The 23,637-nt window shown below is 43.9% G+C and overlaps 3 protein-coding genes across 9 annotated transcripts in view; 1 reads left to right on the top strand and 2 right to left on the bottom strand.

The window, feature by feature from the left end:
• The window catches only part of LOC100707149 (carbonic anhydrase-related protein 10), a 1,009,504-nt gene that overhangs the window by 876,912 nt on the left and 108,955 nt on the right, over positions 1 to 23,637 (bottom strand). The gene's annotated exons all lie outside the window — the stretch shown is intronic.
• On the bottom strand, positions 519 to 8,147 carry LOC102075744 (serine/threonine-protein kinase pim-1). 4 transcript variants are annotated; one of them, XM_019362170.2, is made up of 11 exons: positions 8,093 to 8,147; positions 3,296 to 4,964; positions 3,022 to 3,192; positions 2,759 to 2,920; positions 2,476 to 2,570; positions 2,343 to 2,390; positions 2,026 to 2,247; positions 1,750 to 1,936; positions 1,436 to 1,591; positions 1,174 to 1,279; positions 519 to 1,065 (listed from the first exon to the last, which is right to left on the bottom strand). In XM_019362170.2, the coding sequence occupies exons 2-10, from the start codon at positions 3,357 to 3,359 to the stop codon at positions 1,188 to 1,190; spliced, it is 1,197 nt and encodes a 398-aa protein (XP_019217715.1). In that variant the 5' UTR covers positions 3,360 to 4,964; positions 8,093 to 8,147; the 3' UTR covers positions 519 to 1,065; positions 1,174 to 1,187. The 4 variants fall into 4 exon arrangements, with proteins under 4 accessions (XP_019217715.1, XP_019217713.1, XP_019217712.1 ...); XM_019362168.2 differs by having other exon boundaries at positions 519 to 1,279; positions 3,296 to 3,431; positions 4,811 to 4,964; XM_019362167.2 differs by having other exon boundaries at positions 519 to 1,279.
• csnk1db (casein kinase 1, delta b) lies at positions 11,080 to 22,499 on the top strand. Of its 2 annotated transcripts, none has more exons than XM_005471202.4 (10): positions 11,080 to 11,253; positions 14,799 to 14,909; positions 16,383 to 16,531; positions 16,680 to 16,908; positions 17,037 to 17,207; positions 17,301 to 17,449; positions 18,841 to 19,006; positions 19,721 to 19,860; positions 20,195 to 20,265; positions 20,407 to 22,499. In XM_005471202.4, the coding sequence occupies exons 1-9, from the start codon at positions 11,112 to 11,114 to the stop codon at positions 20,225 to 20,227; spliced, it is 1,290 nt and encodes a 429-aa protein (XP_005471259.1). In that variant the 5' UTR covers positions 11,080 to 11,111; the 3' UTR covers positions 20,228 to 20,265; positions 20,407 to 22,499. The 2 variants fall into 2 exon arrangements, with proteins under 2 accessions (XP_005471259.1, XP_003454101.2); XM_003454053.5 differs by lacking the exon at positions 11,080 to 11,253 and adding an exon at positions 11,304 to 11,752.

Genomic DNA, 23,637 nt, shown 5'->3' with positions numbered 1-23,637 from the left:
CAATCCATATTATTTGTTAGTTTCACTTTTCTTTTTACTTTAGTCAAAAGTCTTTTGACCTAAGTATGTTCAAAGTTGCATCATCTTGATATTTACACCAGTGTTGTACAACTCTGAGTGCATTCTGCAACTGATGGGAGGGAAAGGACTCCTTAGCACAACCATCAGAAAAGCCCCTACAGCACACAAGTAGTTTGGTGTTTAAGTGACTCAGAGGATCAAGGACAGGAGCAGTGAGAAAGGTTATCCTCTCATCACGGTGAATTGTGTGCGCCTTATACAACAGGACAGCAGGAGAGAGCTGGACCATTTTTTGTGCCCAGGTATTTTGTGCAGGTGAAGCAATGAAAAACTCACAACTGCATATCTTAGTATGACAGAACAGGATGATGACACTGAGGCGCTTAAGAGAAGAAATCCAGACCCTTTCACTTTCAAGGAAATTGTGACACATTAGTACAAAAAAATAATCATTAATAAATCAATATCAGTGACATAAACACACAGGAGATGCAGGATGAGTTATCCAGATTCATTTAATAATCAACCAATAAATTTAGATTGTCCAATTAATGTTGCTACTAATTCCCTGATTGATACATTTCTATACATTTGCCCATTTGTTTGTTAAATTGATTCATAAATAATTAATTGATCAAATTAAACTCCAATTCCTGCTAGCTTTGGCAAAGCTGAGCATGTTCGGTCTGTTGTGTATACAGTTGTGGCTCTAAATACAGACTGAAGTGGCAAAGTGCGCAAAAGCAAATTTTGTACCACTGACAAAACATTAGGCCACAACTGTATTCATAACTCAGGCTAATAGTAGCAACAGTTTTTAACCCAGCACAAGCTCTCTAAGAAGACGAGGAAAAACTCCTCAAAAACTTGAGAAGAAACCTCGGGAAAGGCAATTCAGAGAGAGATCCCCTTTCCACGGATTGCTGGGGGTGGGTGGGAAATGTATGGAAAATACAATGGCAACAAGACTAAAGACCGGGTGGAAGTTCCACTGCGATCTCATGGTCCACTTGCTCTTGTGGGGTGCTTCCAGAGGGGCGGGCCCTGTAAAAATGATAGAAATGATAAAAACATGGACAGCTATGTGCCATAGCTTTTGAATGTGACCGAATACTTCTCTGTTAGAGCTCCTGCTCTGTAACCCTGTTTTACTTGGCATCAGTACGTCATTTGAGCCAGGGATGATTCTGAACTTCCTCTAGGGTGAGACGGTCTTCATGGCTCTGACAGTAACAACCCAACAGAAAACACTTGCAATCTGTTCAGAAATACAAAAGTGGGGTTCGAGTTTATCACGTTGGTGTTTATATAAGTCTGCGTGTGCATTAGCGATACAGATAAAGACAGATAACACAGAAAACAGAATTTTCAAGCCTTGTAATGCGACAGGTTAAAGAATTAACATTCAGCTTACCCTCTGAAATGTCAGTGCGCATCTCAGATGTGTTGTTGTCATCAGGGATGATGTGACGTACCAGCCAATCCATCACCGTACCCAGCTGCAAAACTGTGACGCAGTCTGCTGTGGTGGCATTAAAGTCCTGCCAGTTTGGAGCAGGTGATTTGGTCCCTAAAATCCAGAGAGAAATTATTCATGGTAAGGAATTCGTGTGGGCACTAAGCGTGTGGGCACTAAGCGTGTGGGCACTAAGCGTGTGGACATTAAGCGCGTGGGCACTAAGCGTGTGGGCAGGCAAGGACATTTAAACAGTGAGGCTGACGACCTACCATTTCTTCGTGTGATTGCTTCTGGTGTAAAAGTGACTCCAATGCCAAAATCGATGAATCTGACACATTGAAATGCTGGATGATCAGGCGATGTGTCACACACAATATTGTCTGGCTTAATGTCTCGATGGAAGACACCCTTGGATTGCATTTCAGCGGCTGCATGTACCAGCTGTCTCATTATGACCTGACAGACAAATGAAAAATACGTTCAAATAATCAGATTTACATTATCCATTAAGGACTGCCATATATGTTATCTTGCCACTCGCTGACCTTAACCTCCCTCTCGTGCACAAAGGTTCTTCTGTTTGCCAGGTAGGCTTCCAAGTCTATGTTTTCTTTTGGCCTTTCAAAGACCATAATGAGTTCGTCTTCCAAGTCATACCAGTCGATTAAAATGGGGGTCACATTGCTGCTTGTAGCCTCTGGTCCTGCCCCCACTTTTATTAGCAATGCCACCTCCTTGGGAATCTTGGTCATTTTACCATTAAGAAGCTTGAGAAACAGAACATCAAGGTCAGTGTTCAAACATTAGGCTGTTTGAGGTACACGTTGGGGGAAAACAACAGAAAAAGACAAACATTTCTTACCACTGGTTGGTAGCTGACTAAAACATGAGCAACATGCTTAATCACCACCTGCATTACAGAGAAAATGTGTTTTAGAAAAAAGAGAACAGGAGGAACTCGAAGAATTGTAAAGTGCACACATAAGAAGCCATACTGGGAAATTGTCTTCTCTGCGTTTTCCAAAGAAGACAGTCCCAAAGCCTCCTTCACCCAGCTTATCCTGCTCTTTGTATTTTTCTTCAAAGTCCTCTACAGAGAGACAAAACAAACACAGGGCTTGTGATTAGTTGTATGTAGGAAAGCTGTCATTGCCTCAATTTACACATTCACACAGGCTTTGTTAGAAGCTTCCTGGTGATTAGCAGATGGATACCAGCTAAACTCTGAGAGCTTGGGAAAGAGGCTCTATCACTGCAGGTGTGGTGTGTACTTCTTACCTATACTGTGACTTTTGTATGCGCTGGGCAAAGGTGTATCTGCCTCAAAGACGGAGCAGCTGGCCTCCTCCTGTGAGCTTGATGTCTTGCTCTTTTTACTGCGTGGTTGTTTTGTTCCATCGCTGCTTGACTTTCGTTTGCTGCTCTTCTTTCTGAAAGCAGCTGGAAAACCAAAAACCAATTAGACCTCTGAACTCCACACAGGCCTACAGATGATCAATAACTAGAAAACAAAACATAATCTCTCTGAATGTCTCACTTACACTTCTCCAAGACAAGATGGCTGAGGCCTGGGGTTGGACTTTTGCTGTCCTTGCTTCTTTTGGAAGCTTTTTCCAGTCTTTCTGTGGCACAATCTTTTCGTTTGGAGCTCTTGATTCGCCCATCTGACGTCCTGTCCTCTATCCTGAGGAACCAGGGCTCAGTGTGGCGGTCTGCAGTTTGTACAAAGATCAGTTGGTTACTACTGAATCAAAACACCTGAAGGAAAAGCCCCAAATTAAGATGAATTTAACAGGTAAAGGAGACTTTACTCACCTAGATATTTACGCACACCCACAGCACGTGGTGTGGTAAAGGTCAGCCAAGATTTTGACGACATGTCAGGAACTGGTTCAAAATTGTACTCTTTGTACTAAACTCACTTGAACTCTGACTTTGTATGCAGTTAGAACTATCACAAGACATTAAAACAAAACATGGGCATTGATGACATCACAGGAATCTAACATTCTAATCTATGCAAACTGTCTCCAAGGCTACAGAATATCAGATTAAATCATAACTAAGGAGTAAAAAGCAGCATCAGTCTTAGGGTGTATGTTACATGTTTGCCACTTTGGATGAGTGAGTGCAATACTTCATCGGCCTGTGTTGTAGCAACCTGTTGAACCTGCTGAGAAACTTTTCTTTGTCCACTCTGCCCCAAACTTCACATGCTCCATAAAAGTCGAGGCCTAGAGACCTCTGCATAGTTATTGCAATTAGCATTAGGTTATCAGTGTCATCTGATATCCATGACATTTACAGTACAGTACTCACACATGACATAGGAGGGAATAAAATTTAGATTTTTTTGACATAAATTTGATCATATGAAATTGGATTTTTTTTTAATATGAAATAATGTAACTTTTTCCTTCCGTCATACTTCAGAAATATAATATCTTAAGTTTTGAACATTTTAAAACATTGAAGTTTGCTCGTTGTATTTATAAGATCCAACATGGACGTGCAATCATTGGTCAGTCATGTTAAAATCCATTATCAGTGGAAAACAAACCTGATCCTCTACTAGAGGTGATTGTGCAATACCTTTTAGACATAACACTCAGCAAACAGTTATTATCAGTTACAGGTAGTGAGATTTGGAGTGATACATGACGGACTAAGACACGCAGACTTAACATGACGAACCGACGAGGAACACGCACACTGTAAATACATACAGAGGGAAAAGAGGACTGGAGATGAGACATGGACATAACTTAGCACAAACAGAACATGATGGCTGGGGGGGAAACACACGTGACTGAAGGAATGGGTCACAAGGGGAAAACGTGAACGAGAGGAGGAGACGGGAGAAAAAGACATTACTGAAATACATGAAGGGCAAGGGCTGGGGTAGCCAACCAGTCAGAGACCAAGAGCCACATGTTTTACTGTGGTACCGCAAAGAGCCACATCATACACCTGGGCACACATGAACACCACCCATCCCTTCCTCTCTCACACACACACACCTCTGCTCAGCCAGATTTATTGTAAATGTCACACACCAACATGATAATGACAGAAATTGACTCCTATAGTACTAAAACCACAGGCCAGTCGTTTTCAACAACGAACACTGTGTGAACTGTCTCACACACACAAACTCTCAGTTCACAAACAAAAATATAATAATTCACAATAGTGTTTTTCTTTTACTATGCATGTTGCTTAGTGGGAAAATACGTTAAATCTCCCTTTTGAATCTGCGCCTTGAACAGCTTCAGTTTGTTGACAAACCAAACACACTTTGCACCAGGTCAGGCAGCATTTTTAACTCACCCTGCAGGGTCAGGTTCAGTCTGTCCAAGTGACACAGCATGTCGGCCAAAAAGGCCAGATCCATCATCCACTTGAGGTCTGAGAGCTCGGGATAGTCCTTCCCTTCCATTAACAGTTTCACAGCATCCAAAAGCTCAAAGAAGCGAGAGAGTACCTGGGGCACAAAAGTTATCAACCATGGTTAGCCTCCTTCACCAAGGCAGTCTTATTCTTCTTTATAGGGTTTATTGGTGGTTGGCAAACAGCAAAATGGTGCAAATGAACTGCATGTGGGTTTAATCTGAGCCTATGCAATAAATAATAATAAGTTCACCGATGGCTCAGAGCTGACGGAGTTCCTACATTACTTTCATGTTCAAATGCGTCCACCAGGTGTCAGCATTAGCCTAAACAGAAATGGGTGAAGCCCTCATCCTTAGTCCAACCCCAACACTGAAGATGATTTATAATTGTAACGTCGTTTGCTGGTTACAGAACACAAATACACATTTAAATGAATACATAAGTAAACATTAGTACATGGACAATTAAATAGGTTGATTTTGTGGTGTGTATTGTTTGTTGTTATAATACTCTAGGCTCTTTGCAGACATTTCGTCTCACTGATATCACTGATACTGATGGCTGCTATTCTGTCCAGCTCTAATTAGCCACTGGAAAGCCTGCTGGTCTGATGCTTACCAGTTTCTTCTGTTTCTTTAAGAAGGTTTATTATGAGAGACATATAGGGATCATGTAGAGAGGCAGTTGTAATTCAGTTAAATTCAATTAAATGTTATCTATACAGCACCAAATCACAACAGTAGTCACCTCAAGGTGCTTCATATTAGTTAAAGATCCTACAATAATAACAGGAGGGGGACAGGACAAAAATCAGATTGTGGAAGACAGCCAGAGAGTAACAGAAACTAATGATTAAATCCAGTGTGTAGTATGAACACATAGCACCATGTCTACCTGCTCTGTGCCCCCTCAGAAAGCCAGGTGTGGATCCTGATGATGTCACAGTCCCTCAGTCCTCGCCTTGCTGGATCATCATTTTCTGTGTGTCCCTCTCCTCTAAGCAGTCACGTGTGTGTGTGTGTGCATGGGTTGGTTATGGTGAGAAATGGGGCTTGGTGAACAGGTGTGTAATCACACACCTCTTCCTGATATCCTCATTTGTGGCCACTACTTGAGGCGGTGGCAGCCCTTCAGTCTTTGCTGGATCTTTGGGTAGTAAGTAGTAATGGAGTATGGCACCTTTGCCACTGTGATTGTGTGTCTTGCCTTTTGTGTGAAAAACTGGAACCTGCAGTTTCCTTGTATGCAGGTTCTGTTGCAGAGACCTTTGCAAAAGAGTAGTGAGCTGTTTTATTTTCTTAGGAGTGAAGGAAATCCACCTGTGAGGAAGTCCGGGACCTTGTCATTGCTCCGGACGCTGGGCACATCTGCATCCTCCTGGATCTTTCTACAGCCCTCGACCCTGTTTCTCACATTTCTCTCATGTATAAGCAGCCATCTTGGCCTCACTGGTACTCTCCTGATTCTTCAACAGAACTTGAGCTTCTGTGCTTGGACCAGAGGTGGGACCAAGTCATTGTTTTGCAAGTCTCAAGTAAGTCCCAAGTCTTTATCCTCAAGTCACAAGTCAAGTCTCAAGTAAAGTCAAGCAAGTCAGAGTCAAGTCACAAGTCAAGACAGACAACTTTCAAGTCAAGTCCCAAGTCCGAAACTTTGAATTTCAAGTCCTTTCAAGTCTTTTTTTTTAACCCTCTGGGGTCCCGGGTATAATTGGCCGTTCTTGACTACTTTTGATTTTACTTCTATATTTCACTTTTAAAATATGTTTTTCTTGCCTTGTTTGGTATCATTATTTACAGCACAACCTCAAATATCTGAAATTTGAGTTATTTTTTTCATTTTGGTATACTATATTAGCACAGTTGATCTAAATTCAGACAACAAATTCAGAATCCGAGTAGAAAAAAGTTATATTTTTTTACATGTTTAACGAATCATTTTCATAACTTGAAATGCAAATAGAAATTGTACATTTCTAAAAATTATGCACAAGTTTTGCAAACAACAAAGTTATATGGTACTATTTACCTAAAAATGCAGCCAAGGCCTCAGGCGTTTTTTATATAACCATTTAAATCTATTTACAGAACAATCAGGTGTGCTGCATCAAATAAGAAGGCACACAAATTATTTGTGCCAGTCCAAAAAATGTAGTTTGTGTTCAGTATAAGACAGAGGAGAACAGCACAGGCCTAAACCCTGCAGGTCTGACAACTGGAGGTGCAACAGTCCAGTTTTCTATGTGGAGACAGCGTTTACACTGGAATCTGCCTTTGACAGCTTTTTTAGATCAAATATGAAATTCAGCAGTCTAACCGACACACAATACAAAACAATAACTACACAACAAACTAACTATAGCCTCCAAACACGCTAAACGTCACTAATGTCTCACATATGAAAACTCTCTCTCTCTCTTTCTTTCGCTCGCCCGCTTTCCGTCGCGGGTGTCACTCCTAAAAACTTCCCCTTCTCCCTAAACAACCAAATGTCACATGTTGCCTTATCATTTTTTTTGATTGGCTGACATGGTAAACTCTAACACCAATAGGGAAGGGGTGTTTTTTCTTTTTCTTTTTTCACTCGCAAGTGGAGAGCGTATGCTAGGCTGTCTGTAGAAAACGCCGTTTTTGTCTAGCATCCCTGTTGAGAATAACCTTTGCAAATAAACAACAGCTAATAATATAAGATCAAAGTATTTTATTTGATGTATTGACATAAATGACAGAAGAAAAAGGCCATGTATAGCAGGACTACTCAATTACACACTAAGGTGGGCCACATTTTCTAACCAAAAAAAAATTTCCCAGGCTCAGACATGCAAAAGTTAAACACGACCATACACTAATTGCAAATTAAACACAGTGATTTTGAATTGTGATGTGATGGTAAAATAAATATTTGTCAGTCTAAACTGGGTTAAATCTACGGGGTTAATGATGGGGAGGAGACGGAGAGAGACTGAGTACAGCTACAGAACCCACTTTCTGAAACGGACCCTGCTCACCATTCACCGACAATTCTGAGCTAACAAGTTGCATGTTATTCTTGGATGCGCTTGCAGGACCGGATTTAAAATAGCATGACAAACATATCATACCTGTTAAAGCCAAACAGTATCATCAACGTAGCCCGAAGAACATTTGCTAATAAGATGAAGTTAGCTAAGTCAGCTGTCTCATCGTAGCAAAAAAAAAAGAAAAAAAAAGCACCACCTACCGTTCTTTATGCAACTTCAAATGTCGGACAAAGTTGGAAGTTGTTCCATCTCCGTCTGTGATTCTCTTCTTGCATGTTTTGCATATTGCATTTCGTTTTTTGTTGACTACTTCGTAGTTTATGTACCCGAAAGAAATTACTCTTGGGAGCATTTTTGGCTCGAGCATTTTTGTTCTTGTTTTTTTCAAATCTGGTTAATTTGATTGGCTGTGCTACAGCCCACGCTCACATACATACGGAGTGTGGTAAGAATGAATGAATGAATAAAGTGAATTAATGGTCCGCACTTTTTATATAATATGTATGTTAAATTTTAGATTTGGGTAAAATATCAAGTCTTTTCAAGTAAACAGGTTCAAGTCCAATTCAAGTCCCAAGTCACTGGTGTAAAAGTCCAAGTCAAGTCACAAGTCTTACAACCTTTTTTCAAGTCAAGTCTAAAGTCATAAAATTAATGACTCGAGTCTGACTCGAGTCCAAGTCATGTGACTCGAGTCCACACCTCTGGCTTGGACCCCTTCTCTTCACCATCTATATGCTCCCTCTTGGTGACATCATCTACCGCCATGGTCTCTGCTTCCATTCCTATGCTGAACTTTATCTCAGTACCAAAGTCTTCACCCAGCTCCTCCTACAATCACTCGTTAGCTTTATGCTTAAAATCACCACATGGATGTCATCTAACCTCTACTGAAGCTCAGCGGCAATAAGATAGAGCTGTTGGGCGTCAAAGTCCTAATCTGGAAGATCAGAGATCTACTCATTGACTCAGAGGGCTGCCTCATCTAAATCCTTCCCTGAAGTTGATATTCTGGGGGGTGTTGTAAGCTCTGGATAGGCTCCAATACAGCGGGTAAAATCAGTATTGAACACGTCACCAATTTTCTAAATGAATGTATTTATGAAGGTGCTGTTAACATGACGTCTGTAACAACCCATCCAATCCAAACGTGCAAAGAATTCAAATTGTAGACACCCATAAATTAAGTTAATAATGAAAGATTACACGGTGAAAAAGTATTGAACACATTTACTGAAATGTATTCAATATTTTGTACAAAAACCTTTGCTCAATACTTTGTTCAATACTTATTTTACCTGCTTTATGGCCATGACTAAGCTCTGGGAACATGACACCCCCATTTATAAACCTGTGCAAAAACTTACAAGAGCCTTCGTCTCATTTAGTGCCGTGGCTCCTCAGTACCAGCCTGACCTGTTGCATCTACACAGCAGCTGGGTCTGCTTTCTGCCCCTCACACCCAGCTCCATAAAGCTTTGAAAGCCCCCACCTCTGGAACTCTCTCCCATCTAAGCTCCATCACTGGACTTTTTTAAGAAACTCAAAACTGACCTCTTCAACCTCTAGCTGTGCTTTATTTTTTTTTTAAAGCATTCTTCGGTGACATTATAATAATAAATATAATTAAAATTATTATTATTTTTATTGTTACTATTATTGACCAAAACCTATGGGGGGATTTTTGCCAGGGCTCACTTCACTTATGTATGAAAACAGATATGTGAGTTCATTTCTTGTAACATACTTTTTATGTCGTATAGATGGCAAAAATGTTGTAATAAATACATATATTAAATACATATATTTATTACTCATTTTTTGAAAGCTGGAAATTAATTGCATAAGACAAAGTCATCATTTACAAGCACTATTAGCATCACTGTTTTTGAACATGCGTACAGATATCCAGTGACCCCGAAGTTTAACTGCACTAAAAATTGTTTGGCACAGTGTGAGGAGCTTGGAAAGGAAAGCGACTGGATGTTTCTTGAAGTTTCACCTCTCATTAAAGAAGCTTCTTCAGTTCTTAGACCAAACGGTGGAGAGTCCCAGGTCATTTCAGCCCTACTGGGAGTCATCACTTAAGGTCTTTGACTCACTACTGATCATGTTTATTTCTGGGTGAAGGAAAGTGACAAAAAACACACTGTGGGATCCAGAGTTTAAGAATTGATCATGATTACATTCAATAGTGGTGTATAAAACTATGTGACTAAAGATCTTTAATCAAATATCCCACACACCCACTGAGTTGAGGTGTTCAAGAACAAAATGAAAGAACCGTCATCCTGATTTTACACCAGGATCTATATAAAAATGTCCCATACAGCCAGTAGCAGTCTTTTGGTTATGAGAGAGTGATTTTGTCACCTTTGTGTAATTAAAATGCATTACTTTATCTTACTAAATATTATAAAGTTAAAAGACTTTTTAAATAGGAATAAACATATGTCACTGAATTGTATATGTTTGGCCCTATGATCACCTATACACTCTGTCCTTGAGTGAGTTATTGTCACAGTTTGAAACAGAAAGTAAAAAGAAAGTTAGCATTTTGTCCTGGGTGAGTCCTCGGAGCATCCACAGGATGCTGGCTCACTGAGCAACTCACAGAGCTGCAGACATTCACCCTCAAATCTGCACTGACTGCAAAATCTATTCTATACCACCTGCTGTCAGCCATGCAAAATACATTCTAAAAATATTTATCATTTGTCATTATATGATTATTATTACGTTGCCATGGTGTTATAACTCAGCCATAACTTTGCTGCATTACTTGGCTAATTTTTGCATTTCTTGTGTGATCAACAATCATTTGGGGTTTTTCTTCTTTTACATGGACCCTTCACATGGAGGGAGTATTTTCACCCAGAATGTATTTTATATTTAAAGCTCATCCTGTGAACTGCGTGAGGCGGGATGAAGCGATAAAAACACGCATTCTGACAGGACTTGAATGCAGCACACAGACAGCGCATTGGCGTACACGTGAGGGCGGGTTACCTAACTTTAAAAACACACTCCTGCCATGTGAGAAGCTTCCTAACAGCCAATGAAAAAAAACCTGTAGTCGGTCCACATTGAGCCAATCAGAAAACAGCAACAGACTTGTGGGCGTGGTCCGCACACATTCACCACAATAATGCTGTTATATACACAGACAGTGTGTCTACTGGACTCTGTTCGACCCAAAGAAGCAAAGCGACCTCACAGATGCTTAAAGAAAGCAAAATGAACTGTGATAAGAGCCAGAAGCTTCACGCGCTCTGCTTCCTTATAGTCACCGCCGTCACCGAGCCAGCGCTTTACGGTGCTCCAAAGTGTGTTTGGGTTTCCCGTGTCTGTATCAGTACATGTGAGTAAGTGTCAAGAGTTCAATTTGACATGTTTTTCCACATCTGCCTGTAGTTGCTAGGGGAAGTGACGTCAGCAGCGAGTGACAGCTTTCACAGACTGGGAGACGCTGCGTACCAGTTCAGCTGTCTGGATTCGGGTCACAATAATCTGAGTCCATCGTTAAGTTTGGGGTGACAGTGGCCCCCAAACTACTGAGAGCATAGACTACGCGTTTCACGGTACCGGGCCATACCGATATTACAGACTTCCGGTGATCAGGAAGAGAAAAAAGGGATGGTGAAACCTGCGCTGGTACAGGAAGAGATCGATAGGGACCGGACTGTGTACACCGATGGGCTCAAAGCTCTAATAGTCCTTCATACAACAGGAGAAGTGCTTGATAACTAAGATAAGGAGCGCTGTGTCAAAGAGCACCGCGGACATGGAGCTGAGAGTGGGCAACCGCTACCGGCTGGGCAGGAAGATCGGGAGTGGGTCGTTCGGGGACATCTACTTAGGTGAGTGGAAGCTGTCACCTGAACGTACCGTTCAAAACACTGCTGCGCTTCAGAAAGTGAAGATTAGGTCACCGCTCCAGGACTTCCGGGTCTACGTGACATTTACTGTTTGTTACCCCGTGTTTGGGATTTAACCTCAGGCAGGTCATCCGCCCAGCAGCTGCCCCCCCGCTGTTCCCGTAACTGCAGAAACACACGGTGGGTTACACGGAGGGGGGGTGAAAGTACGGAAACAACAAGGAACAAAACGAGGAAGAGTGTGTACTGCGCAGGTCTTAATGCAGAACATATCTGTCAGCCTTTGTGTTACACATGTATGTAACCGTACAGCCACACTGTCCACTCCGTGTGGGAATTTCTTCAGTCTGTCCTGTTCAAGGGGTCGCCCACTGTGACCACAGTCCATAACGTCAATGGTACAGGGAGTGGCACCAGTGTGAGCCAGGACACGCTGACTGGCATAGTGGCAAAGTCCACCTGCCACTGATATGAACAAAGACTGTATAAAAAGATGGTTGTAGCTTGAATTTTAACATCTGGGCTGCGGCCATCTTGAATTTATTTTAAGGAGGCGGGGTTCAGCCAGAAGTTACCACCTACAATGAAACAGACAGCACTCATGTATGGGTTAGCAAGCAGTACTGTTTCAACAAACACATGCACATGTGATCAAAAACAGAACATTTCATTCACTTAACCACAAAGTTACTGATTTCTGCATCACACAACAAGCCCACACATACTGACGTGGTGGTTGAGGCCCAGCAGCCTCCAGCATTAGATGCTACCTGATATGATAGAAGCTTAGTCTTCACTTGTATGCTGAGCTAGAAGTGTGAATTCGTCACATCCAGCACGCTGTGTTTTGCTAATCGTGTGTATCACTCACTGTGAGGTACATACAAGACATCCTTACATCAGTTACCACAGTAAATATTTTAAATGTAACCTTTTTGACTGGATTGCATTATGTAAAAGTCTAAACCCTCTGTGCTCCATGTGAGGACGGAGAGTCTGCAGTACTTCAAACAAAGGTCACCCTGACCCTGTTTAGAAGGCGCCTGGTTTTGTCCATCCTCTGGGACGGGCCTGTGGTGGAGGTCTGAAGGAGCCAGGTTGGCCTGTTACTGCTGCTTGTGACCCCTGAGGCTGGATTTGTGGCTGTCTGCTACTTACTCACATTCAGAGGTGTTATTGTGCCAGAGCTAAAGATAATATTCACACTTATCTTAATTCCTAGAAATTCAGTCATCACTTTAAAATGAGTGGTTGGAGCTCATCATGTGGTACGTAGGGTCATATGAACACACCCGATGGGGGAGTGATTGTTGTCCCAGTGAAAATGATAACGTGTGAACGCAAGTTTCCACGTGTTTCTCTCCAAAGTCGGGAGAGTCGGCTGAAGATGAACCAGTCTGGTTTTCTGTAAGACTGAACTCACCTGTTAGAAAAGACTGAGACTCCAGTGGAGCTCAGGATTTATCCACAGGAGATAATGTGGAATGTTTGGAATACCAAACATTTTGTACCATCTTCATCTGTTCCTGTGTTAATGAAAATACTGTTACTGTGTTTAAATGTGTCTCTTTGTTTTTTCTACGGCTGTGATGCTGCAGGCACCTCTTAAAGTTACAGGGTGTGAAGTCTCACCACTAGATGTCAGCAGTGTCCAGTGATAGTGATACTGAGCACTGTCAGCGCTAACATCGGTGGACGCTCACACATGATATGAGGATGTATTCAGACTGTTCGTTTGGACTGCAGGGTTTATCTCCCTGGGTTCTCACCACATACATAAAACACGATTAGGTGACACAGCATGTCCATCCTAGCTTCTGTACTCAAGATGGCGAGGTAATATGGCAGCTTCCACAACCCAGCTATGAGAAGGATTTAAGTTACTGTGTAACTACATTTTCCAGTAATCATTGCATCAGTACAGCATCGTTTTTTCCTCAGTTAAATAACATCAAAGTTGTTAGTGTCAGCCTTAAAGTCACACAGCCACATTCACAGGCTGTGTGTGTGTGTGTGTCACTAGCTGTGTCCAAATTCATGGGCTGCATCCTCCTGAGGACCCAGCCTTCGCGGTCTACGTGGGCCGGGTCCTCAGAAGGTCGGGTAGACCGGAAGTAAACGGCTGTGAAATTGGACGGTCTAGCCTTCTGATTAACGTCACCGCTGTCTCGGTGGAGTTTAATAAACTCGGCCGTCTGCTGCTTGCTATTTAAATTATAACAGGACGCTGGCGTAAACTCTCGACCATCTCACACTTTTGTTTAATCAGTTTTCTGTTTGACGTTTATTCAGTGGTGTAAAAACCAAGGAGGAACCCACCCGGGGGATTAATAAAGTTTTATTTTATTTAATCTAATCTAATATCTTTAATCTCAGCCAAACTGATTTACTCAGGAACAAATAAAACACTGAAAAAAGCCCAACAATATCATTTTTAGGTTGTCTAAGTGACTTATATATTACGTTTAACCCGAGTAGCGAAAGTCCGTGGTGATCTGAAAATGATGTGCCGGGAGTTGTGCCGTTCTCGGCGGCTTCAGTGACCCTCGAGCTCTCGGCTAGCTATCGAGCTGGTGGGTAACAGACGTCTCCGAAAACGTCGAAGCACTTTTGCAAATATGCGATATCTTGATAAACCGAGCTGATATTTGAAGTTTACACAGCTACATTCTCGCCTGAAAATATGTTAAAAGTTTATTTTGTGACCCAGAAGGATTAATAAGAGTAATTTTAAAACTTAGTAGCGGCCGCCATTGCCGGAAACTGCAGTTTGGCTGGGCCGCGCTATGAATTCTGGGATATGGTGGGCCACGAAGGACACACCCGACCCATCCTTCAAATTCGGGGAAAAGGAGGACGCATTTGTCAGCTGCATTTGGAGGAGTCTACGAATTTGGACAGCCTTCGGCGCGTCGCTGTGACGTAATCGGTCTACAAATGCGGCCTCAGGAGGATGCAGAATGCAGATGCAGAATTTGGACACAGCTACTGTGTGTATTAATGTGTATGCTTGTTGGTCTTTTTCCAGGCACAGACATCTCAGTGGGAGAAGAAGTTGCGATCAAGTTAGAATGTGTGAAGACGAAACATCCGCAGCTCCACATCGAGAGCAAGATCTACAAGATGATGCAAGGAGGAGGTGACCACAGTCTGTCTGTGTCTTCGTTGTCATGCGCTCTGTCACACATAGCTGCAGGACTCGTTTCCTGCTCCCACTCTCTGCTCTCTTTATTCCTCCACGTGTAACGTGATGGATACTTGCCTGTCGTTGCAGTGATCCACATTAGTCACCAAACAAACGCAAGAAATGTTCATGTTGAATGACCTCAGTGAGCCATGGACCACCGCTGTGCTGCAGTTTAGCACATAAGGTTTCTGTGCGTAGTCCACGCCTCGACTGTCCCAGCGGCCGTGGTTTGGATGTAGCATCCAGTGTTTTGTGCTGTGACACTCACAGCTGCTCACAGCAGTGATGATCAGAGTTTAACACAAAGTTCGTTTCAGTTCAGGATTATCACTGAGAAAGTCAAACACTGTGAATCTGCGGCGTTCCACACTGCTGAGCTGTCCAGTTTCGCTCTTCCTTCATGTCCGTGTCAGTGCTGGGAGCATGGGACAGCACCTGCTTCACCCTTTAGGTTGCACAGGTAGTCCAGCTGTTCCAGGTCATTGTCTGTGTCCCTCTGCAGTGTCAGGACTGTGAGACAGGTCCACAGAAGGACAGGACAGACCTTCAGTGGCTGGTGTAGGTGGTGGATGGTGATGCAGCAACATCACTGACTGGCCCTCACGTTCCTGAGTCTAAGTCACACCCTGTGGGATGTCATGTAAGCCTGCTTATGTAACGCCACAGGCAGTCCAGGACCTGACTGATGCTTGATCCAGGTCTGAGAGGAGACTCCAGCACAGCACCGTCTGCTGTCTCGTGACAGTTCTGCTCAGCCTGTGTCAGGATTGCATGCAGGCGCATGTGGGCCGCAGAGAGAGTGCGGAGTTTCCTTTAGAGCGTGGGAATGATCTCGGATGTAGTTTCACTTGTTTTCCTGCGTCAGGAATACAGAATCAGCCTTCAATCCCAAGCCAACACGGACATTTAGGGCAGCGAGCACAGTACTGAGCAGAAGGTGCACACACTGTCATTGTACTACATCCACAATCCACAAAAAGTCAACCCAGTCAATACTGTTCTAGAAAAATCCATCCAAGATCAGTCAAACCAAAAGTTGAATAAAGAAACTTCCAGCTTCCAGGATTCAGAGACACTGATGTGATATTTCAGAGCACGCCCCCCACACAGGCATACTGACCATACCAACACAAAAGCAGGACGCCAGTTTTCATTTTGTCAGCGCCACATTTAAACGAGGGAGTGAAGTAGGACAGAATCACACTTTGTGATGTGGGTGTGGGCCTCACGAGCCCTGGTGAGTGTGAGTGAAGGTTTCAGCTTCAGTATCAGAGCAGGAGCACTTTCTTACCCCCGAGGACACGCCCTTCATCACTCTGTGCCTATTCTGAGCAGCACAGGAGGCGGTGATAGTGGAGACAGCTGCCAGCAGGAGAAACCCATCAGACAGTGACTACAGACGCATTTGTTTCTGTGTGGTTGCAGTGGGCATCCCAACAATAAAGTGGTGTGGAGCTGAAGGCGACTACAATGTGATGGTGATGGAGCTGCTGGGACCCAGCCTGGAGGATCTCTTCAACTTTTGTTCCCGCAAGTTCAGCCTGAAGACGGTCCTGCTGCTCGCTGACCAGATGGTGAGCTGCACACACACACATGAATGTGTACACATGAATGTGCACACACCTGCTGCTCACGCACACGTGCATGCATGAATGAAGCTGAGCATCAGATACGAGCGCTGCATTGGACCTAATCTGTCTCTTTGTTTGTGGTCCGTTGCAGATCAGTCGCATCGAGTACATTCACTCAAAGAACTTCATTCACAGAGACGTGAAGCCGGATAACTTCCTGATGGGACTCGGCAAAAAGGGCAACTTGGTGTACATTATTGACTTTGGTCTGGCTAAAAAGTACCGAGACGCTCGCACGCACCAGCACATCCCATACCGCGAGAACAAGAACCTGACTGGCACCGCTCGCTACGCCTCAATCAACACTCATCTTGGGATCGGTAACAAGCCTGTTTGTCATCCGCCATGCAGTCTCTCCTGCTCCTCCTTATCCCACCTGAGATATTCTGTTGCTGTAGTGAAACCTGTTTCCTCTTCTCATCTTTATTTCCGCTCGTTGTCTCCACAGAGCAGTCGAGGCGTGATGACCTTGAGTCGTTGGGATACGTCCTCATGTATTTCAATCTGGGCTCGCTGCCTTGGCAGGGGCTGAAGGCCGCTACCAAGAGGCAGAAGTACGAACGCATCAGTGAGAAGAAAATGTCCACGCCGATCGAGGTGCTCTGCAAAGGCTACCCCTGTGAGTTTGCAGTCTTCAGAGCTTTCCTTTATTTGAAGCCGTGTGAATCCCAGCTGCACATCGGCTGAAACATGTTTCCACTTTCTGTCACAGCTGAGTTTGCCACCTATCTGAACTTTTGTCGCTCCCTGCGCTTCGATGACAAGCCCGATTACTCGTACTTACGGCAGCTCTTCAGAAACCTGTTCCACAGACAGGGCTTCTCCTACGACTACGTGTTTGACTGGAACATGCTGAAGTTTGTGAGTATCAGCTGTCAGAGAAGCAGGAGAACATTAAAAACCAACAGGTTTAGCAGGAGTGACTCCATCCTGTGGTCTGAGACATGTTCTGATGGAGCTGGAATATCATTCAGTTTTATTTCTTTAGTGCCAAAACACAACAACGATTACCTCGAGGCCCTTTATACTGTAACGGCAACACTAAATATCAATAGTGCTGAAAGTAGCTGTACATAATGTTTTGTCTGTGAGATGGTCATGAGTCATTTTTTCTGTAATGGATGAACGTTTGTAATTCATGAAGTCTTTATTACTTAACATTAAAGAAACAGACGTCAGCCTTTTATAGAGAAGCAAACTGTGTCTCCTGATTACCTGACAAAGCATGTCCTCTCCTGCATGCTAGCTCTCTGCTTTATGCTGCATGTTTGAGCTGCAAGTGAGCATTTTACACAGGACGCTGAGATCTTTAGTTACCTGCTAGTCTTAGTAGGATGCATCACACAGACGGGCGCCTGCTGGGGACCAGACTGACAAACACAGCTCGTCTCCTCCTCGTTTGTTAGCTGCTGGTTTGTTATTGTGTGTCTATTTTTGAATGTATCAAAATATCAAAATGTGAGCAACAAGCCAGAGTCAGTGAGGTACAGAGTTCATGATGGTCTGTGTGCTGGTTAAACTGGAGACACAAATCATTTAGAAATGATCTGAAATGGTTGTTTGAGTCTTGCTGACAGCTGCTCAGTACCAACACAGTTAGCTGCGTTTAAAGGCAGCTGCTGGGTCCAGCTCAGTGACTTGAACTACGTCAGGTGTAACGAGCAGTCAGGATCCACCTGTCACTCAAAGCAGCCACGCCTCTAATTATGCCCGACTCTGTCCAAATGTAAAGAGGTATTAAAACTGTACATGGACATGAACACGGGCTTAAAGAGCAGCCCTCCACTTTGTAACAGGGTACACTGTTAGTTTGAATCATGTAATAGATTTAATAGATACTTAATTACCCCGTCTAAGTTTTTCTGTGGCTGAGGTTCAGATGTCTCGGCGTGGACTGTAAGGGTCGTTACTTTGCTTTAGACCAAAGCTGGTGAAAGTCCCGCCCTGTCAGTCGTCCATGTTGGCGACAAACCAGGATGGGAAGCCTATCACATTAGGAGGCTGGTATGTGGTCCTGTGATGCCATCTTTGTAACAGAGTGATGAATTCATGAAGGGGAATAAAGCTCCAACACGAGCGCACACATTACTGCCAAAGTAAGAAGTACAGAAGCCTGCTGAGCATAAACTAATCTGTGCCGGGGCAAAGTGAGCGCGATGGTTACAGTACAGGGTTAGCATGCGTGCAGAGTGCTAATAAACCTGCAGAGTCTCAGTCGGGTCCATAATCCGTTCTTTTGTGATTTGCTAAAGGGAGCCAACCGTGCAGCAGAGGAAGCAGAACGAGAGCGTCGGGATCGGGACGACCGGTTGAGGCACAGCAGGAACCCCGGGGCCAGAGTCCCTGCTGCACCCGGGCGCCCTCGAGGGACCCAGGAGGGAACAGTGCCCACCCCGCTAACACCCACCTCACAGACAGGTCAGTTCACTCCAGCTGCATTAGCATCATTAGATCACATGTAAGCGTCCCAAATACGCACAAAAATCTAGGAAACAACCTCGGTAGAGGACGGCGTTCTCTTCCACACGCACCACAAGGAGATCGTTTCTACAGGTATCTGTGCATTTTCATATTTCTGTGTTCCAGATGCTCCATATTGGTTTTTCTTACAGGTGCAGCGTTGTGCATTTCTATTTGTACTCCATCCTTTTATTAGATTTTCTTCTGTTTTTTCCCTCCTTCCTTTTTTCCTTTCTCCAGCTTGTCAGCCTCGCCGCTGTCATACTGTAACTGAAATAACACAAAAGAATAAATAAAAGAGACACGATGTAAAGAACTTATAGAACTGATCCTGGTGCATTCGGATCATAAGTCTGTAGGAATCTGGTGTTAAAGTCCAGACGTGTTTATATGCAGTGTGTACATCCTGCAGATGAAGATGAACCTGTATTGTTTTCTTTGGCCTCAATAACCTGAGCACATCAGCTGATCATCTGTCAGCTGTTGTGCGGCTGGCTCCTTGATGGAGGTGATGGTGCTCTCACTTCATTTGTCTTTTCTTTAACGGTTCAAGTGATGTTACTGTGACACGGTGCGAGCGTGTACAGGTTAACATGAACTCCAGCCCTTTGCAGTCAGTCTTTGAAACATGGACTCATTCATCTCACAGTACGATGTGTTTATGGTCTCCAGCTAACACGTCTCCTCGACAAGTGTCCGGGATGGAGCGTGAGCGAAAGGTTAGCATGAGGCTGCACCGCGGCGCTCCGATCAACGTGTCATCCTCCGATCTGACCGGGCGACAGGACACCTCCCGCATGTCCACCTCACAGGTACAACACTCCCTCTGCTCTCAGTCTGTGTGAACCAACAGCATCAGCAGGAAGATGAGACTCACTGAATATTTCATGTGACCTGAGCACGCAGGAAAGCCCGCACACAAGTACGGACGACAAAGCTGGGCTCTAGCTTGTTTTTGAGTTTTTCTAGTAACCAAAAGTATTATTACAGTATTATTACAGCAGTAAATGTTAAAGTCTGTAAACTGGTACTTGCAGAGTGTTGTCCTGTAATGTGATGCCTGTGTGTGTGATGATGTCGTGTTGCTGAGTTGTGTGTTTGGATTCTGACATACTGACTCTGTTCTCTCTCTTCCCTCAACCTCAGAATAGCATTCCCTACGAGCATCACACCAAGTAGACGCTCGCCATGTCCTCGTGTGACGGCGGCAGCGCGGGGTAAGTCCCTCCCAGTGTTCACGCCGTGTTTGGTGCAGCTCCTCAGTCTGCTGTCTCGGTCGGACGCCAGCTGTGGGGCAGCTCTGTTTTGGAGCATCATGGTCTGTTCTGACACTGGCTCCTGCTCTGTGTCTCCGTCAGGTGGTGTCTGAGGTACCATCCACTGGTCTCCAGCTACGAGCTCCTCAATGAGCACCAACAATACAAGCAGTCCAAGCCCGGATCTCCACCATAATGTCTACAGCTCCAGCTCCAGTCACAGACTGACCCTCTGATGCTTTTCCATTTACCTTTGTGGTCTGAATCCAGACTGTTGGTTTTCAGGGCTCTTTACTTTTTGGGGCCACTTGAACTAGTTTATCAGGGCTGAGCCGGCACCGCAGCAGGCTGATCCAAACCATGAGGACCTCACGGACCGCTGGATCATCCTTCCTCACTGGATGCGTTTGTCAGTGAGAACTCTGAATAGGAGCGTCTCGGTCTGAGGGCGGGCACACTGTTCACATGTTCAGTTTTCATTTCCTCTCATTTGTTCGTGTTGTCGGCGACAGCCGTCCCCACGTGCTCCCGATTGATTCAGCTGTTTGTGTTAGCGAGTAACGCTACAGCAGGCATCCTGCTGCTCGTGTATGTGAGCGAGCATCAGCCCAGAGGCAGCTGATGAGACTGTGACAGCAGCTGAGAGGCCAGCTTATAGCATGACATCACATTTACAGCTGCATGCTGTTTTCCATCTTTTCTTTACCGTTGGCTAAAAATCACTCATCTACTGTTTTTACGTTATTTAAGCTCGCAGGTAAAATCTTTTTGCTTTGGTGAAAAACTCTGTTTTGTTGTTGTTGTTGTTGTTGTTTTTAAACAGGATTTTTATCACGCTAAAGTTAGCAGGCTAGCTGTAACGTAGCTATGCTGCTATGGTGGCGACGCTAACATCTTTATCTTATTGCAAGTTAGTAAATGAGCTGCAGGAGTGTAGATGAGCTGATGTCCTTGTTGTTTCTCTTGCAGCGCAGCGTGGAGCTGGTTGTTTGGCTCTTTTTCAATGCAGGGAGTGGCAGACACGAACGGGCAGAACCCGAGCGTAAATGTTAGACGCACCCGAGAGAGCAGAAGGTTGTCTTCATTTGGTTGGGTGTAGGGATGGACTTTGGCAATAAAAAGCAAAATGTAACACACAAGATTACACACAAGATTGTTTTGATGCACCGCAGGAGTCTGGATACAAGCCTGAGTGCGAGTTAAACTTAAGACACCTTTGCTGCTGCGTTTGCAGGGGTTGGGTTTCCCCCGAGCTTCTCAGCTTCCCTTTCTCTGCACTATGTTGGGCAAACACATCATTGGGTATATTTCACCAAAAGTTCTTTCACTGTATATATAATATTCTTACTTTTTAGTTCGTATTGTTTCTGCACTGTGAAACATTTATAATATTAAAGTGTGTTTGGGGTTTTTGTGACGTACCAGTGGAGAAGAGTCTGAACATGATTCAGGAGTCGCTGCGCCTCCTTAAGGGCAACAAATGAGAGCTGTGGGACTCTGTCATCCTGGTGCTGTGACAGCACCGTCTGCACCAACCAGAGTGTGTGCCTCTTTTTCCAGAAGTAGTGCATTGGGTTTTTATATTAATGCGTCTTACAGTCAACTGTAATAAAGCTCCATCTCTGCTGTGAAAAAGCTCTGCTGTTATTGTGTTTTTGATGTGGATGGATGAACCTGTGCGCTCTGCAGTGTGTAGCCTGTGGAAAAGACTGCAGAACCCTTCATCACATCTCTGTTGTGTACACATGAGCCAGGAAAACAAACGGAGCTGCAGCAGTGTGCGTGCTCTGATGTTGGTCTGAGAGAAGTCAAACAAATGCACACAGAGCAGCTCTGTAACAGCATCAGGCAGGAGCGAATGCAAGAAGGAGCTGAAACAACATGAAAGATCAAAGTTTGTAGTGCAGCAAAAATCAGGGTAGCGCTCCAAACACATGACTGGGCAATAACTTGAGTTATTATATAATATACTACATGTATTATAGGTAAGTCGTTCACTTTGTCTTCACAGTACTGATGTCAAAGATACCTGGGAGGGAGGTAGAAATGTCAAAGTGAGGTCAGAGGTCAGATGTGACGCATTTAAAATCTTTCTACAGTATTTTCTGTAAATGGACAAACACAGCACATCACAGTTTGTAGGTTCTAAAGCTTTTTGTCAAGTTTCCACCAATAAATCATCAAGTTGACTTTGAAGACTTGTCATTTATTTATATTTGTCTCTGATAACGGGCAGCACAGTGGTTAGCACTGTCCTGAGTTCAGTTCCAGGTTAGGGTATCGAACTCAGGACCCTAACCCCATCAGGCCGGGGTCTTTGTGTGGAGTTTGCATGTTCTCTCCGGCTTCCTCCCACAGTCTAATGACATGCAGTTAGTGGGGATTGGTGTGAATGGTTGTCTGTGTTAGCCCTGTGACAGGATGGCGACCTGTCCAGGGTGGACCCCGCCTCTCACCCTCTGACAGCTGTGATAGGCTCCAGCCCCCCACGACCCTGATAGGTGGAAAAGAATGGATGGACTTCGATGACCTCAGTGGATGTCAGGCAAACTTTGAATGGATTGTTAACACTGGGCCACTCTACATGCCTGTTTACAGACACAGTGACACCAACGCTACCAAACACAGAAGCTGCTTGGCAGAAGTTATGTCACATTATTGTAACTGAGAAACGTCACAGCATTGCTCACAATGTGAGGGCGGGGCTGCAATAACCCTGCTGTGCTTTCTAATGTTTCATATTAAGACTAATCTGTGTAGACCTTTCTGATTATTGTTTCATAATGAAGAAAGGTCAAGTATTACCAAACATATGAAAAAGTCATCTAAACAACATGTAGTGTAAAAATAAATGTCTTGGAGACAGCAGCTACTCAGATATTTTAATTGTCGGGTTTGGATTCAGCACATTAAAATAATAAGAAACAGCACTTTATATGTGAAACTGACGACTTCCTAAAAGTCCAGCAGAGTAAGACGAGCAGGTGAACAGCAGCAGTATATCATGAAGCCTTTTATGGGCATGTTGGATGACTACAGCCATTTTTTCTAAATACGTTTCCTGTTCTTGTATAATTTACTAAGAAACAGTTGCACAAATGACGCAGAGGAACCCACAGACTGAGCTGCAAACATGTTTTCTTTTATTAGCATGTCAAGCTTCACCCTGAAGACGAGCACGAGCTGCGTCTGCTCACACAGACTCGGAGATGTGATTGAAAGCAGCTGAAGGATGGTTTTTTTACAGATGAGGAAGATGTTCAAGGATAACTAAAAAGATGATTCTACATTTTTACTCAAACTGGTGAGTTTTTCCTCATCACCACAGGAGGG

Source organism: Oreochromis niloticus, linkage group LG8 (genome assembly GCF_001858045.2).
Source record: "Oreochromis niloticus isolate F11D_XX linkage group LG8, O_niloticus_UMD_NMBU, whole genome shotgun sequence".
NCBI lineage: Eukaryota > Metazoa > Chordata > Actinopteri > Cichliformes > Cichlidae > Oreochromis > Oreochromis niloticus.
Note: the sequence above shows the minus strand (reverse complement) of the source record. Positions and strands in the feature narration are given on the sequence as shown.